The sequence below is a fragment of the Artemia sp. Qi Xiang Cuo genome, chromosome 1 (genome assembly GCF_049724085.1).
Source record: "Artemia sp. Qi Xiang Cuo chromosome 1, ASM4972408v1, whole genome shotgun sequence".
NCBI classification, from domain to species: Eukaryota; Metazoa; Arthropoda; class Branchiopoda; order Anostraca; family Artemiidae; genus Artemia; species Artemia sp. Qi Xiang Cuo.
The window spans coordinates 42,618,822-42,638,365 of NC_142794.1; the positions used below are offsets into that span (position 1 = coordinate 42,618,822).

General features: G+C 33.6%; 1 protein-coding gene across 1 annotated transcript in view; it reads right to left on the reverse strand.

Annotated features, from left to right (window-relative positions):
• The window catches only part of LOC148956335 (puromycin-sensitive aminopeptidase-like), a 107,605-nt gene extending 88,409 nt beyond the window's left edge, over nt 1-19,196 (reverse strand). The window contains exons 1-3 of the mRNA XM_089104757.1: nt 19,029-19,196; nt 6,202-6,440; nt 3,213-3,360 (exon numbers count right to left, since the gene is read on the reverse strand). Of these exons, the coding sequence (XP_088960883.1) occupies nt 3,213-3,360; nt 6,202-6,440; nt 19,029-19,163 (522 nt within the window). The 5' untranslated portion in view covers nt 19,164-19,196. The remainder of the gene's footprint in view (nt 1-3,212; nt 3,361-6,201; nt 6,441-19,028) is intronic.
• Nucleotides 19,197-19,544: the final 348 nt, after the last annotated feature.

Sequence of the window (19,544 nt, forward strand, 5' to 3'; positions counted from 1 at the left end):
GATTCATTATTTGGAGTGTATGGCTGAGATTTGAAACGTCATCTGCATAACAATCTAGAGGCAGATTCAATGAAAATAGTGTCAGAGATTTGGTGCACTGGTCTTCAGCCCCCAACGCACAATTACTGAAAAGATTAGGAGAAGAAACTGCTCCTTGATGTGCACCTTTCAAGACAGGAATGAGTTTGCTATGTGGAACAGTGGGCACATTTTTATCTGGAGGTATTTTCAGGCGAATACACAGTCGAGAGCACATATCTCAAAGACAGTGAATCACCAAAGAATTTAGTCCACGTTTGGCCATTTTGAGGAGTATAACTGGGTGGATGAGGAGATCAAAGGCACGTATGATATCATGACTAGCGAGAATAAGACATTCACGTGAGGATTCAGCATCAATTACTACATTGGCAACAAATGTAAGGGGATCAGCACAACCTATTCCTCGCTTGAACCCGAACTGGTGAGAAGGAGTATAACATGTCTGTTCAAGATCAGATCGAAAAAAAAAAAATCTCGAAGACTTTGCAAAAGGAAGCCACAATCGTAATAGGTCGAAATGATGGACATTGTGAGTTTGGTTTTCCTTTTTTGGGAATTGGTATAAGATCTCCAATTCAAAAAGAAGAGGGTATAATTAGCTGTGTAAAAATTATCTGAATTAAAAGTGCCAAGTGTTGGACTAATGACTCTTCTCCAAACTTCAAATGCAAAGCACGGATGTGGTCAATAAGGTTAGATGATTTAGGCTTTCAATACCCAACGACATCTACAGTTGATGCTGTGCTAACAACGAAGTCTCTGTTGGGACTGGTAGCAAGGAAATTATGTAACTCAGTTTCAAGAAAAAATTCAAGGTTCTGATCAGGAGCAGCAAATTCGGATTCATAGTAGGCATACCATTCCTCATCAGGGATGCAGCCGTAGAGACAGGTGAAAGAGACCTATCTTTGCAAGGGATAATTCTAAAAAGAATATTTCTATCATTTTTAGCGTGTTCCGAATTGGCGTTTAATAGGTTTCGACGATGAAGAGTCAGAGCCTTAGAAAAACTTCTTTTTGTACAGAGACGAACAAGATTCACAGCACCAGTCGAAGGACGGTCGCAATCCTTCCAGAGATTGAACACAAAATTTGCTTCGAGGCAAGAAGCAACAAGATCAGGGTTCGAAGACAAGCTTGGAATAATACCATTAAGTATTTTCCGAAGTGGGACAGTTGTATTTTCGGTAAAAGGTAAAGCATGGCTGATTTCGGCTACATACATATCCAGGCAAAGTCTCATGTCATATTTTGAAAATTTAGTAGATCTTTACGGAAGGTGGAAAAGAGCCTGAACTTTACTCTGAATAAAACCCGTACAAGAAAAAAAAAATCAGAATTGATTCCAGCTCAATCACGACGGGTTTTTAGACTAGGAGAAATCACATAATTATTCTGTTCTTTAAAACCGTGAAGTTGGGCAAAGGATGTAATAAGATGGTCAAATAATTGATTGTCAGAAATAACCCTCACCACTTCAGCAGAGAGACTGCTGGATACAGCAGCATGAGATATATTAGAAGTATCGTCAAACATACTCGTTATCATTGACGTACGAGCTGATTGATAAATCCCTATTTCTGATAGGTCGCAAATAAATTCACCAGCAATTATGCGGTGCAAAACTACTCGTTTTACTTTATCCAAACATGAACCAAGCTTTTGAACAGAAAGTGCAAATAATTGATCAGATTGATCATTACCATAACCAGTTGGGAAATACACATTAACGAAGATACAACACTCGACCCTAATTGCAAGAAAACAATCACCGTCTCAAATAAACTAGAACAGATATCAGAAAGGACAAAGGAAAGTACCTTTCCTACTTAGAAAGTACCTTTACTACTTAAGATTTAGCGGGAACAAAGAATGATGAAGCCCCTTTTGATTTAAGTAAATTCACACTAAATTTATAATAAAATGCTCTTGTATAAAAATAACTGAATATTTAGAAATAAGGTCATTTAGCACTGGTAGTGTATTCAAAAAGGCTCCATTAATATTCCAAGACAAAAGGCTTAGCATCATGACCTTACTTTTGACGGTTATGATTTTCAGGGCAGTTAACAAAATAGCACACATGATCTTCCACTTTACAAGTAACACAACTTTATTGTTTTCTTGCACGGGTGATCGGAGGTAGACTTGTGGTCACTTGCTCCGCATCTTAAACATAAGGTTGGTTTCGTTCAGTTCCCAGCGACATCGACAGTAACCTAGCAGTTAAGGAACCGGCGAAGGAGAAAAATACAGAAAGGCGCTCGTACTTAACCTTGGTTGAATCATTTAGGAATCTGTCAATCTTATTTCGAGATTGGAAGTTAGATTTAGATTTTCCACAATGCGCTATTTCAGTGCAATTTGGAATACGTTCTTTAAGTTTGGGGTCGTCCAGATCATCAGGAACCTGCTTAACAGCTGCAACAAAGATGGGTTCTTTAACTGAATCCTCAAGTGAGACTTCAAAGCAGTTCGCTTTTTCAACGATTTGGCTGGCATATGTTTATTAGAAACGACAAGTTTCCATTCCCCTTTGCTTCGGCGGAGCTCGCTTATTTCTCTGTCAGCACTGGGACACAAATTATATACAAAGGTTTTTCTCTCTGCTGGACTTTTCTCTCTGCTGAACCTTTCAAATCCTTGGCAGGACTCTTGAGAACCACCACATAAGAGACTCTTGAGGCAATATATGACTGATTTAACTGTTCATGCGGTTCAGCTTGAGGCCATTTAGGCCTCAAGATACACTTTCTTCATTTGTATTTCTTTTTTTGTGAGGTTAGATTACAATTAATAAAAAAAGACATTGGTTTAATGTTATTAAATAATAAAAAACATTTAAAATAAGTATGCAAATGAACAGTTTTGAATATGGGCTTTTTTTTACAAGCAATACAAGGCAAACGTAATCGAACCTAAGGCCAGCAAGAAAAGTCATATCAAAAAACCCAGAACCGAAAATACTTTTTATTCCTTTTAAACAAGATCAGTTTACTTTTCCTATTCAAATTAATCAAGATGGCGACTACCTATTAGTAAAATACAATTAACTAATTTTGGCAAAAGTTGTCATAACAATAAAATCAAATATATAAGTTATATCATTATGGACTACTATAAGCGTTTTCAATTTAAATAAAATTATATTTTATTATATAAGAGCTTACCATGTTGTTGAGGGCCACTTTATCTTTTGGAACAACCAAAACAAACTGGAATGTGGCTTTGAAATTGGGTTCATCCCAGCAGGGGAAGCAACGTCTAGCGCCAGTTGGCTCAAACTGAGTACAAGCTGCATGTCTGACCTCCCCTTCACTGAAATAAAACACACAAACTATTATTTATATACAAGCACCAAAATTATGGAGATATTTATCCACTTGTTGGATACATATCTCTAATCAAGTATCTACAGGTGTATGAGGTCTTAAAAATCTGTATAAATGCACGTACATTTGATTTTCACGAAGGAGAGGAGTTACAAAAATACAAGTAGTTCCAATTTAGGCAATTAATTTGAAAAATAATTATAAGGTTAAGATTGGATTACGAAACAGTTATTACCCCCTTCATGATGCCCTGAAAGTTTCAGCTTGAAATATTAGAGTTGGTTGCAAAACTGGATACTGCATTTTCTAATTTTCTTGATTGGTGTTCATTAAATTTTATTGCTTTGAATTTATCGAATAATCATTTAATAATTTACGGCAGAAAGTCAAATGTTTGCCCCCGCATTACCCAAGTTACTTCATCAAAATATCTATTATCAATGTCTCGGGTGGAAATGATAATGTACCTTGGACTTATAATTGACAAAAGCTTATCTTTTAAAAAACACATTCGAAAACTATGCTGAAAGATTTCAAGGTGTATTGGTTTAATGCAGAGGTTGAAACATTATTTGCCCTACTCTGCTTTACGAAGCATTTATTTTGCTCGGATTAAGTCAAATATCAATCTTTTTTCTCTAGTAGGCCTATACTTATCTATATTTAAAAGCCATATACAACCAATACATATTTTACAAAATAAAGCCCTAAGAATCCTGAAACTTTTTATTACATCATCTATTGCACTTCCAAATAAGTCTTCTACAGTATCTTTATATAGAATACTTATTTAATTATACTTCCAGTTTCTCACCAATTTACTTTTGGAGCAATTCTTTTCAAATTTAATTTTTACATTAAAAAATTACCGCCATATTACCTCAATCAAAGTTTGTTCTCCCAACCACAAGATTTACATAATTATAACACTTAACAAAAAAAAAAAGAGTATCTAGATTGACAAGTAGGTTTCTGAGAGATCTAAATTTGTTCAATTTGTTGTCGATAGCCTAGAACTGGGATTCTCACAAGGATCTTATGGATAAATTTACTTCTATCCAATTAATAAAAAGGAATCTTAAATCTCAATGAGTTCAAAATTATCTTTAATTTGGCGTCTATTTGATAAGCTTTGTTGCTCTGGTTGAATGTGGGCCTCTTGGCTATCTTCTAGCATTAATTTATATTTGATAATATAAATTTTTGATATTTTTTTATGAATCCTGGGCTAGATGCTACTTTCATATTACTGTTGTGCTATTGTATCTAAAAATTTGTAAACAAACAAATTTTAGTTTGAAACAAAAAAAAACTTTTTGCCATTGTTTAAATATGAAAAGAAATATATTTTCAAATTCTTTTGCAGTCGTTGATTTTTTTTTATACACTCTATTTCATAAATTCTCAGGAATTTTACACTAGGGTAATTTGCTAGAATTCCTATACGAAGTTCTTTATAGTTGTCTTTGCTGACTCAATTTTACATGTGGGGATGTTCTGGGGAAATTTTCAGCAGGGTTGGAATTGTCTGGAAGGTTTTTTCTTGTGTGTGGGGGGGGGGGGGGGGGTTCCGCAGGAGAAGTTTTCCGTGGCGGAGCTCTGCGAGAAAAATTCTCCATGAGGAAATTCTCTGCGGAAGCAACTTTCTACTGGGATGAGAGAATTTCCACTAAAAATCTTCCACAGAGGAGGATTTTCAGCATGATTCAAAAACTATCAGAAATTAGTCTTTTTCAGGCAAAATTGTCTGCAAGAAATTTCCTGGGGAGATTTTCAGCAAGGATGGAATCGTCCTGGAAATTTCCAGGGGGGATTTACATAGGAAGAACTCTATTTAGAGGAATTTTTCATGAAGGGAAGGAATTTTCCATGGAAGAGAGCCGGAGTCCTTGGTATTATTTGAAAAACGATCAGAAATTAAATAAAAAAGCAATTTTTTTTTAACTGAAAGTAGGGAGCAAAATGAAAGCTCCCAACAAACAGAAATAGTTCTGTATATGAGAGGGGTTACCCCCGCCCTAGTACCTCACTCTTTACACTAAATTTTGACTATTAATCTCAATTTTTTAAGAACAACTCCTGAAACACAAGGGCCGTTTCATGAAATAACAACCTTTTTTTTAAAGTTCTAAAAAACTTTAGTTTGAAGAGCAAGGTGTTGAGGAGGGGGCAACCCCTCAAATACATAATACTTTTTGTTCGTTTTACGTTTTAATTTTACTCCTTACTTTCAGTTGAAAAAAACTTTTTCTTTTTATTTATTCAAATAAAGTGATTCCATTCAAGATGTTGCCTAGCCTACTTTTGTACCCCTTTGACCATGATAAAATTCTCAAAATGACTGTAATAAAAAGAAACACAAAATAGAAGGAATGTTAAAATGATATTGAATGAAAGAGTAAGAAACAGAAAGTGCATCCTTAAATTAGGCCTTTATATCTTTTGAAAGAGACTCCACTATTCCAAATATTTTCTTGTGGAAGGAAGGGCAACATAATTTACCAAAAGAGATCAAATTTTTGGTAAACTGCCAAAGTTTTGGAAAGTTGCCAAAACCTAAGATAATATGGAAAGTTAGAAAAATCAGGGCTGAATTAAGCAAAACTACAAAATATATCCCATAAGAACTTAAGTTTTATGGATTCGTTTTGTCTGCTGATTCGTTGAACATACATATCTATTTTTCTTTACAACAACATTTTTATTCTGAGCTATTTTTCCTACCATCAAACATTGTGATTTTTTTAACTATTCAGCTGTTCAAAAAGCTTTTTTTGGTAATCATGGAAAAAAACGCTCATAGTAGACAAAAAAAAGAAATACTCACGTTGTATACTTGGCTCTATAAAATCCATTTAGACGTGAATTTAATGTCCCAGTAAACTTTAATCGTAATATGCTTTTGCCTTTTGGTATGAGCGTGTCAAACACTATTGCAGCAGTCTCTGATTCATTGTACATAGTAGTATTGCCAATCAAAACTCTGCCATCACCAACTTCAAGCTTTGCTTCATCAATGAGCAGATCGAGTGAATTCAATATAATTTTGCTAGTAGATTCTACAACCTAGATAGAAACAATGCGGTATTCCTAAACTCTCAATATGTAGTTAAATTCAAAACAACAATTTCCCATCCAAAGCTAAGCAGAGCAGAAATTCAAGCTAGTAATTGGATGCTAGCTCCAAAGACCCAAAAATCAGTCATTTTCCTTCAGTCAGAATTAGAGAAAGTTTTTTTGATTTTCAAGGCAATGACACCATCAAATTTTCCTTTTGAAATAAAATAAAATTGTAGGCTATCTTAAGTTCTCATATAGCATACCATACCCGCTACAAGGATTTTTAGCAAGATTCATGTTAAATCTGAAAAGGTAATTACTTCTTTCTTATAAAAACGTTGTTAGTTTAGCATAAAGTATCATAATTTTATGCATTTGTAGTCCTTTGTCAAAAGCTTAAGGTAAGTAGAGGCCAATCATAGGCAATAAAAACTGACACTGCAAAACTGAAGTTAAAAAAAACCTTTGAACCAAAATAGTACTTTTCTGAAGATGCTTCTAAATATGTGAATTTTGCTAATTCAAAATATGTATTCAAAATTATTAGCACAAGAAAATATGTGCAATTTAGTAGAAAGGCGGGAAACGTTCTTAATAAGGGTTGCAATCTTGATGAAATTAAACCATCTAATCCAATATTTCTGAGAACACCTAACCAGCAGCTTTAGTCTTTCATCTACAAAAAGACAATTTGTTTTATTTTACTTAGTGAGACAGTCAGGAACTATGGTTTATTTTTTTGTTTCAATTTTGTTGTTACAGTATTTCCTTCATAGAAGGAAACCTGCTACAGAATTACTTAAATTAGGCCACAGGGAGTTATTCTAAGGTATCCACTTCTACCCCTTCTCTCTGAAACATAATTTATGTTACATAAGTTAAAGTTTTTGAAAAACATAGTTGCTTATTTTACTTGAGGGAGACAGTCAGGAACTATGGTTTATTTGTTTGTTCCCATTTTGTTGTTACAGTATCTCGTTCATAGAACAAAACCTGCCAGAGAGTCACTTAAATTAGGCCACAGGGAGTTATTCTAAAGTATCTACTTCCACCCCTTCTCTCTGAAACAGAATTTATGTTATGTAAGTTGAAATTTTTGAAAAACATAAGTTGCTGCACAAACAAAGCCCAAGAAAAACCTTTGCTAAATCCTTATTTATAAACTTTTAAACAATTTCGGAAAATATTTCTTAATTAAAAAAAATTCAAAACAGCTTTAAATCCTATTCTAATCATTGAAACAATGATCGTAAAACATACAGCTTAAGAAAATTAACTCAATCAAAAATTAAATGAATCTTTCCCCCAAATTTAAGACCAGCATAGACCTTTTGTAAACTATTGTAGTCTTTGAAATAGGAAACAAGCAGAGATAGCAGCTTGAAAAGACCCTACCATTGTATAATTCATGCTCTGGACATATTCTCAAAGCTTCATTAGTAGAGATACAGTGCAGAGGAGAAAGGACATAGGAAGAAAAACGATGTACAATTACATTCCCTATTAAATGCTCCTTCCAAATGTGATAATTTACATCCTGGTCTTTTCTTATAGAGCCAGATATAATACTAGTCTATAAGCCTAAATGAAAGTTTGCCAATTATGTTCATTTTTTTCAAATTGACTTTATTTGGAATTATGAACTAACTGTCCATAAGGAATAAGCAAAAGAAATAACAGCAAACCTTCAAAACCAGAAGATTCCTGTGTAGTTCCTTTGAATATGCGTGGCCTCAATGATGTGGGATGCAATTCAGTAAATTTTGAACGTTTTACATTAAATAACTAGAATAAAGGTGAACACACCACTTGATGTGTTGTTTTATGTTCTTTCAAAATATATTAATCACTTCCATTGCAAATTCCACTTGCCTGAGATTGAACACATCCATGATAGAGTCTGTCTATGATTTATAGGGGAAAGTGGTATATACTGCCATTTGGTACATAGTGGGTCATGCCACTTTTATGCCATCTAGCATTCTTTAAAAAATCTATAAATGGCATCAAGCATAGTTAGTTTGATGTTCAACAATCCAGATAAAAATTGTGTATGTTACAGTATTTGTTTTTGAGTAAACCTACTTCACAGTTTAGGAAACACCCCCCAAAAAAATATTTTGCTCTATAGATTTTCTTCGTTTATTCTTTTTACTGCTGTAAAATTTAGTGCTTTTGGAGCCAAACAAATGCCAAATTATCTGGTCTTGTTATGTGGCCATGTTGTGGCAACATATTCAGAAAATAAAGTAATGCTTGATTTTATTGATGGGTGTCATCTCACATACAGTGGAACAAGAAAAAATGGTCTCAATCTCATCAGTCTCAAAAAATGTCTCAGTCTCATGACCAGATGACACCCATCTACAAAATTGCAGTTCCCCAGAGATTCAGGGGCAAGGAATGTAAATTATACAATTTGTCCATATTTTACATGCATTATTTATCATTAGCAAAGGGGGGAGTGTTTGATTCTGGGTGTGTCCAAAAAGGCTAAGGGTAATGAGGCAAAATGTTGGGAAATGCTGAGGTGCATTGTGAGCTAAATTGAAAGAAACTATATGTGTCTAAGTTATCAAAAAGGCATATCTATATCCCAGCCATGTTGCCCCTCCCCCCTCCAAAGAACAGCTCTGATGGTTCCCAATACAGGCTAGCCCTAGGAACACATAAAAAGCTAATAATGAAGACCTAATTTTATAATTTGCAGCATTTTTCTATTAATTAGATTATCTTGTTTCTTTCCATTGTTACCCACTTTCCAAGTCCTTTCAAATAATACTTGCAGTCATAATTCTATTGTTCTCACTCAGGGGAAAGTAAATTTCATCAATTTGAAAACAAAGATATCTTTTTCAAAAAAAATGAACAACATCATCACAAGATTCAACAAAACAGACAAATATATGTTCAAGATATACAAGATTCCATATCAGACACAGGGACAAGGTGAACATACCAATCAATCCCCTTTAGTATGGTTTTTCTAAATATACTAATCAATTCATTTGTAAATTCATTCTCTCCTCACCTGATGGTCTTGATGGTAAAAGTTAAAGTCACCACCAAACCTTCCATAAAACTGACTAAATCCAAGCAGAAAAAAAGGAATTTTGGACATTGACCAGTGAATGTTGATATTCTCCAATTTTGGCCTTTCATGGTAAAAAATATATATGCATATAAATATATATATATTTTTTTTTTATTATTTATTAACTGAAAACCCGTCTACAAAAACATGAAAAGGACAGAGCAAAATATAAGAAAAAAAAAGAAAAGAAAACAATAGTATGAGACAAATATTGACAAAACCAATAAGATCAAATAAGAACGTCAATTATAAATAAATCAAGGATAATATAGGGACAAAATCAAGCAAAGCAAAAGCAAATTCACACATACATCAACATTATAATTATATATAAAAAAAAAAAATCAACAACAGACAAAGTTATTGCACTATAAGTGGGTATAGCTCATGACCAGCTACTTTTCTATTATGTTTTCCAATAACTCAAGAGATAGCTATTTCTGGGTCTGGAATTTTATATATTTTAACAGTAAATGAATTTCTGTGCCAAGGTGGTAGACGTAGTAAATATTTTACAAAACGAAAAAACAGTGAACAGATTTTTGACTTTTCAGATTTTGTAAATATGTCAAAATGGGGCGATGAACAATATATGGGGGAGGGCTACTGCATCGAACAGGCTAGCTAAGAGATGACGATTGAAGCGGAACTTACAAGTGACAATAGAGACGTAAGATGTTGAAATTCGACAGTTAAGATGCTCAATGAGAAGAGATCTAGTGTGACGTAAAGAGGACCCGATGGGGAGGCTTAAGTATACTATATGATCAGCAGGCTGAACCGTTGAGCTCCCAAGTGCTATTTAAGGTGGAGTAGAACTCTTCCAGTTGAAAAGAACTATTTCGGACTTCGTCAAATTGAACTGAAGCCCAACCTTGACATATGCATCTTGAAGGATAGCAACAATTTCACTGGTTTGTTTTAGCATGCGACTGAGCTTCAGAATATGATCCGCGTAGCACACAAACGACAGATCACTAAATGCCAAAACTAAAGAGGATGGACACTGCTCTTGAGGCGCAAGGATGTAATTATCCAAGAATATGAGAAAAGAAACTGCGCTTCGTCGAGTGCCCTTTAAGACTGATATGAGCCTTTTCTTAGGAATCGGAGGCAGATTTTTATCTGGCGGAAGTTTCAGTCGAATGGATAACCGTGTATACATATCCCTAAGTGTACGAATTATATCTTGGTTCAGTCCACGCCTACCAGCCTTAAGAAGCATTGCAGGGTGAATGAGTGAGCCAAATGCACGTCTTACGTCATGGCCAGCAGGAACTAGACTTACTCCTAAAGAATCAACATCAATAAGAGCGTTTGCTACTATAGTGAGAGCGTCAGCACAGCCAGTTCCTTGTTTGAAGCCAAATTGGTGTGGGGGTGTATAACAAGTTACTTCGAGTTCGTCCCTAAAGAGAAGCTCGAAGACCTTACAAAGAGAGGTTGCAACGGTGATGGGCCAAAACGAGGTACAGTGGGGAACTGCTTTTCCCTTCTTAGGGATTGGAGTAAGGTCACCGATACAGAATGCAGAGGGCACAGCGCATTGAGTGAATATCATCTGCATTAGCAGTGTGAGATGTTGGGTTAAAAGAGGGCTTCTGTTCATTAAATGCATAGCTCCCACACAATCAAAACCGCTCGAAGGTTTCAACTTTAATTTTTGGGTTGCTTTTTCTATTGCTTGAGTTGTCATGGCGTAATGTGTTTTCGGTAAAGAAGCTAAGAAGGCATTTAAATATTTATCATACTGATCCTGAAGATGGGCATCAGGAAACAAAAACTCCAATTCAAAGTGAGCATACCATTCATTGTCAGGAATATCAGAGGGATGCACAGAGTGGGTCGTGGTTACATGACTGGGAAACCAATTTGAAGAGTAGTGTACGGTCATGTCTGGCTCTAGCAGAGTTCCGATTGAAAAGCATCTTCCAATGAAAAGCAAGAGCCTTCAAAAATAGTCTTTTCGTACTGAGGCGTAGATCATTCACGATACCAGATCGCAGTTTATTGCAATCTTTCCATAGATTAAACCAAAATTTTGCTTTTCTCCATGATCTAACTAGATCAGGATTTGATGACCAACCCTTGATAATACCTTTGCGATTTCTTTGGAAAGGAACCGCTTGACTCTCGGCAAAACGAAGGGCATGGCAAATCTCAGCAGAATACATGTCCAGGCTAAGGTGTGTTTCTTTTTTTGATAAATTATCTGAAATCTGTAGAAGATGAAATGGTACTCTAATTTTATTTAGGATAAAATCCAAAGAAGACTTGAAAAGTTCACTATTAATTTTCGACCAACCATGCGAAAGTGGAGGTGTTCAAGGATTAGTTTGGTGTGTATGTTGGGGTGGTGTGTGTGTGTGAATAATAATGGAAGATTAAATGGGAAAATGGTCTGATAGCTGGTATTCACTCAAAACAGAAACTTGTTCCGTCTCGAGGTTGCAAGATATTGCGATGTGATCAAGATGTACAAGATGAAGTATGAATATAAGTAAAATCGGAATCCTTATGAACCAGTCTAACCCGATCACCAAATATACCCCTAATGAGGATTGTTTGCAGAAATTCTTGAGTATCCCTTTCCATTAAATTACAGTTAAAATCTCCAGCTACTACACACAACAGCCCTAAACGCTTAACTTTATCAAGACACAAACCTAATTTCTCACACTATATAGCAAAACAACGCTTGGATTCATCACAACAATAATCAGTAGGTAAATAAACGTCAATAAATACACACCCTTCAACTCGAACAGCCAAGAAGTGACTACTTGTTTTGAAGAGGTTAGAGCAAAGGGAAACACATACAAAAGTCCCAAGGCCCCCTGACGGCCTGCCTCTATTCTTACACTGTTGAGCAGGTACATAGTAAGACAAAGACTCCTGCAGCTTAAGTAAATTTACACTACTCTTAGTTAAGAAATGTTCTTGTATAAAAATTACATTATAATTTGCACGAAAACCATTAAGCAAAGGAAGTCTATTCACAAAAGAGCCGTTGATGTTCCAGGATAAAAACCCAACTGATGAGCTCATGGATTCACTGCCTTGCGATTTTTAGGACAACTAACGTTGCAGCATGTATGCCCAGGAACTTTGCAATCTACACAGAAAGGACTCTTCTTGCAGGCAGAGTCAGAGCTCAACTTGTGGTAACTGGCACCACATTTAGAGCAGATAGCACTGTTTAAACAATTCGCAGCTACGTGGCCTATCACGTGGCAATTAAAACAGCAACGGGGCATGAAAACAAATTCTTGAACCAGTAGTCTCTCATATCCTATTTTCAGAGAGTCTCTTAGAAATTGATCTCGTTCAGCACAAGTTTGGAAATAAACTTTGAACACATGAGACTTTCCACATTGTCCAATTTTGCTACACTTTGGGATTAAGTCTTTAAGTGTTGTGTCATTTAAATCCCTGGAACTTGCTTCAGAATGGCAACAAAGAGTGGTTCTTTGACAGAGAGATTCAGACTGGGATCAGAACGTTTTACAGTATTGGCTATTTTATTCGAGGGGGGAGTGGCACTTGCTGAGGGACGAGTGACGTTTGCAATAAAACCATCAAGTTTTCTGGACAGTTCATTAACTTTTGACACAACAGTAGAATTGACAGCTTCACCAACAATCAGAACGTCACCTGGGTTTAAAATCACAAATTTTGGGATACTGTCCTGTGAGACCAGGACATTTTGGGATGCTTAGCCTGTGAGACCAGGTTCTTACACATATCAAGAATGTTCTCTTTATCCCTAGCATGAATCACAACTTGCAATGTGACGCTTAACTCTGTGTATAGAATTTTCTTTTGCTTGTATAATTTGATTGTGATATATATATATATATATATATATATATATATATATATATACATGACTTTATTTGTGTTTGCTATAAATAAATATTTATTTATATATATATATATATATATATATATATATATATATATATATATATATATATATATATATATATATATATATATATATATATATATATATATATATATATATATATATATATATATATATATATATATATATATATATATATATACATATACATATATTTATATATATATATATATATATATATATATATATATATATATATATATATATATATATATATATATATATATATATATATATATATATATATATATATATATATATATATATATATATATATATATATATATATATATATATATATATATATATATATATATATATATAAATATAAATAAATATATATATGTATATATATATATATATATATATATATATATATATATATATATATATATGTATATATATATATATATATATATATATATATATATATATATATTAATACTATTAATACTATTCTATACTACTACCCATACTATTACTCTATAATAGTATGAGGTATAAAAAGCCATCTGTATGACTTTATTTATGTTTGCTCTATAATAGCAGGATACATAAAAAGTCATCTGTATGACTTTATTCATAATGCTTTATAGTAGAATGATATATTAAAAAGTCATCTGTATGACTTTATTGAAGTTTGCTCTATAACACAAAGGCATAAAAAGTCATATGTAGGACTACATTCATGTTTGCTCTATAATAGTATGAGGTATAAAAAGCCATCTGTATGACTTTATTTATGTTTGCTTTATACTGGCAGGATACATAAAAAGTTATCTGTATGACTTTATTCATAATACTTTGTAGTAGAATGATATATTAAAAAGTCATCTGTATGACTTTATTTATGTTTGCTCTATAATAGCAGGAGACATAAAAAGTCATCTGTATGACTTTTTTTAGGCTGCTCTATATATGAAATCATGTAGGCCTAGGCTATAAAAAAAGCCATCTGTATGACTTTTTGTTTTTTTCTCTAGACATCAATAGGGTAGGCTGATACAATTTCTCCTGTATGGCATTTTAGTGGACCATATATAAAATATGAAAACCAAAAAGTTTTCTGTATAACTTTATTCATGTTCCTCTATAATAATTTGATGTTTAAAGTCATAGAGAAGACTTTATATCATTCTCCATGTTTAAAGGAAACACAATACTGTCTTTTGTTTGACTTTATAGTGCTTTCTATTATAAAGGTAAATGACAATATTTTTAGCTTAGAGTATAAAGAACCAATGACTTTAATGGTCAAACATTGCTCACCCGGCTACTGGTAAATTTTTCAAAAATCATATTATTGACTTACAAATAAAGTAAACATACCACTCAATACCTTTTTTGTGCTCTTTCCAAATATAATAATCATTTTTGTCAGAAATGAATTCTAGCCCCACCCCTATATATACCAGTTCAGGGTAGGCTATATATTTGCACATTAGGGGGGTAGGGGTAAAGTTTAAACTTACCTCCCATTTATATTGGAGATAAAATTTACCCCCAACCCCCTAAGGTTCAAATATATACCCTGAATTGGTATATATAGGGCTGGGGGTTAAGTTCATTTCTGACAAATGATTATTATATTTGGAAAGAGCATAAAAAAGGCATCAAGTGGTATTGGTACTTGCTCAGTATAGCCTATTTGAGATTCCATAACTGACATAGGAGCATGATGAACATCCCCTGATGGTTCAATATATTGTCCAAGGAATATCTAATGACTAAAAGAAAGTGCTAAAATAGGGAATTTCTTACTTTTTAGGGTAATTTATTTGCTATTCATATTATTGATTTATGAATAAAGTAAACATACCACTTGATGCCTTTTTTTATACTATTTCCAAATGTAATAGTCTAATCATTTTTGTTGGAAATGAATTTTGCCCCCCCGCCCTCCACATACCAATTCAGGGTATATATTTGCATATTAGGGGTGGGGGGGGGGAAAGTTTAAACGTACCTAAAATATACATCACAAATAAAGTTTAACCCCCCCCCCCTAATGTGCAAATATATACCCTGAATTGGTATATATAGGGGTGGTGGTAAAATTCATTTCTGACAAAAATGATAATTATATTTGGAAAGAGCATAAAGAAAGGCATCAAGTGGTATGTTTACTTTATTCATAAGTCAATAATATGAATAACAAAAAATTACCCTTTATAGTATCCAGTATGGTTATATATATATATATATATATATATATATATATATATATATATATATATATATATATATATATATATATATATATATATATATATATATATATATATATATATATATATATATATATATATATATATATATATATATATATATATATATATATATATATATATATATATATATATATATATATATACGAGGAGCAATTCAGAAACTAACCTCCGGTTGATTGAAAAAAATACACCAAGTTAAGTAAAAATATTTTAATATATACATCTTACAACTACATCTTTGCACTATTTTTCGACATAGTCTCCATAACGATTGAGGCACTTATCGTATCTCTTCACAAGCTTTGAAATTGCTTCTGCATAAAAATCACCCGCTTGTGCCTTGAGCCAGCCTGTGACTGCATCTTTGAGCTCTTCGTCATCATCAAACCGCTGGGACCCGAGCCATTTCTTCATATGCATGAAGAGGTGATAATTGCTTGGCGGCAGATCTGGGCTGTAAGGTGGATGGTTGAAAACGTCCCACTTGAAGGACTCAAGAAGGGCTGTTGCTCTGCGAGCAGAGTGAGGACGGGCGTTACCGTGGAAAAAAATGATACCAGAAGTCAGCATACCACGGCGTTTGTTCTGTATAGTCTGTCGTAATGTTATTAGTGCTTCACAGTACACTTCTTGACTAATTGTTATCGCACGCTCTATGAATTAAACTAACAACACCCCATTGGCATCCCAAAACACCGTTGCCATCAGTTTTCTGGCAGAAAAATCTTGCCGGGCTTTTTTTGGTTTGGTAGGCAAATCTGAATGTGCCCACATCTTTGACTGTTCTTTTGTCTCAGGGTTCACGTACTTAATCCAGGTTTCGTCACCGGTCACGATTCTGTTTAACAATGGTTCTCCTTTGTCCTCATAACATGACAGAAAGTCTAATGCAGAGGCCATTCTTTGAGTTTTGTGGTGGTCGGTAAGAATTTTGGGCACCCATCGTGCACAGAACTTATGGTAACCCAATCTTGCTGTCACTATCTTGTACAAAAGAGTCTTAGAAATCTGTGGAAAATCTGTAGACAACTCTGCCATTGTGAAACGTTGATTTTCACAAACTTTTGCATCAAGTGTCTGAACGAGTTAGTCAGTCACCAAGGATGGTCTACCACTCCTCTCTTCATCATGAACGTTTTCTCGTCCACTTTTAAATAAACGTACCCATTCACGGACAACTCCTTCACTCATAACTTTTGGTCCGTACACGGCACAAAGCTCATAATGAATAGCTGCTGCAGAGTATCCTTTGGCTGTAAAAACCTTATAACAGCACGCACTTCACATTTGGCGGGATTTTCTATTGCAGCAAACATTTCAAACTACCACAATAACTAAACTAGTGCAGGTACGATGTTCACTCAACTACCGCTTGATGCCGACTGACCTGCTGAGCGTGTGAATGCACAGATGGCGCGCTACTCCCCCCACTACACGCACTGTGACCAATTGGAGGTTAGTTTCTGAATTGCCCTTGTATATATATATATATATATATATATATATATATATATATATATATATATATATATATATATATATATATGTATCCTCATTGTCACTTATCTTGTAACTGCAGACACTGCAAGCCTTTTCTTGATGTCATGACTTTTTATGCCTTTCTTTTATAGAGCAAACTTCAATAAAGTCATACAGATGACTTTTTATACCTCCTGCTAGTATATAGAGAAAATAACAAAAAGTCATACAGATGGCTTTTTATAGCCTAGGCCTACAGGATTTCATATATAGAGCACTCTAAATAAAGTCATACACATGACTTTTTGATATATCATTCTACTATAAAGCATTATGAATAAAGTCATACACATGACTTTTTATGTCTCCTGCTATTATAGAGCAAACATAAATAAAGTCATACAGTTGTCTTTTTATACCTCATACTATTATAGAGCAAACATGAATGAAGTCCTACATAATCACTTTTTATGCCTTTCTTTTATAGAGCAAACTTCAATAAAGTCATACAGATGACTTTTTATACCTCCTGCTAGTACATAGACAAAACAACAAAAAGTTAAAGTCATACAGAGGACTTTTCATGTCTCCTGTTGTTATGAGCAAACGTAGATAAATTCATACAGTTAACTTTTTAATATATAATTCTATTATAAAGCGTTATGAATTAAGTCATACATATGGTTTTTTATACCTCCCGCTCTTATAGAGCAAACTTATATAAAGTCATAAAGATGACTTTTTATACTTCCTATCATTATTGGGTAAAAATGAATAAAGTCTTACATATGATTTTTTGTTGTTTTCTCTATATATCAGTGGGGTAATATAATTTCTTCTGTATGACATTTTAATGGATCATACATTAAATAAGAAAACCAAAATGTCTTTTGTATAACTTTATTTGTACTTCTTAACAATAATTTGATGTTTAAAAAGTCATTCAGAAGACTTTATATCATTCTCCATCATTTCTCTAGAAATAGAAATATATAATTACAAACATACAAGGTATAAAAAGTCATTTGTAAAGCATAGCATATATTAAATATGTAACCTAACCTAGGTACCCTTTTCTCCCTAACCCCAAAATCAACAGTTTAAATATAGACAACACATTCGAAACCACACTAAGCATTAATTACTGCATAACAGTGTCTTGAATTAATCCATACAAAATGGGTTTTCTATTGTATCTCCAGTTTGACATATATAAAAGAGTGCATTTAACATAAGAATACCAAGTTATCTGTAGGACTTGTTCATGTTTGGTATATAATAGTACAAGGTATAAAATGTCATCTGCATTACTTTATTCATGTTTGCTCTATAATAGTGTAAGATATAAAAAGTTATCTGTATGACTTTATTCATGTTTTCTCAATAATAGTGAGATATATAAAAAGTCATCTGTATGGCTTTATTTTTGCTTGCTCTATAATAGCATGAGGTATAAAAAGTCATTTGTATGACTTTATTTATGTTTGCTCTATAAAATAATGAGGCATAAAGTCATCTGTAGGCCTATGACTTTTTATCATTCTACATAGGGCCTAATTGGGGAAAGCAAGATATTGTCTTCTGTTTGACTTTATACTGCATTCTATATAAGAGTAAATGACAATTTTCTATTGCTCAGACATAAAGAAAAATTTTTCTAGCCTATATTGTCATATGTAGGTAACCCCCAGTAGCCTAATTGTATTTGTAAACCTTTAGTAGCCAGTTTTCTTCAGAAAAGTCCATCTGCTATATATTTGGCAAAAGTCCCTCATCTTTGATTCGCAATACTTTATCTGAAAGCTGATTAATTACCTTACCATGAAAAGAAATAAGCCCAAAACTAGCCAGGATTATTTCACCTTAATTGTAATATTTGTTTCTCCAGCAAACTTAAAATCCTCCAAGTTAGGCTCTAGCATTATCTCATAATGTACTGGTATAATATTTTCAGGAATTCGTTCAAAAACTGTTTTTTCTTTTAACAATTCAGTCATAGCGGTTCCTACTATCACGTCTTAGGTTTTCAAAACTCGTGCTCTTCATGAAGGTTGCCCACTAACGGCATTGTCAACGTGCGATAAAGAGTGCTGAAAAGTTTTTTTTTCTACCGAGAAAGTGCGAGAAGCCGAGCTTTTGTCGCACAAAAGTACGTCAAAAAGTGCAAGCCTGATTTCTGTGTTCTCTGATTTCTGTGATAAGAGTTTTTGGAACTCAGTAATTAAAATCAATTCATCAAACATTAAACATCATATATTACACCATACACTATACAGATCATATTTTAAGAAGAAAAAATATTAGTTTCTTCTTCTTCTTCTATTTAACAGCAGGCGGGCTTTTCAGTAAAACTATTTAGCCCTTTTCCTTTTGCTTCA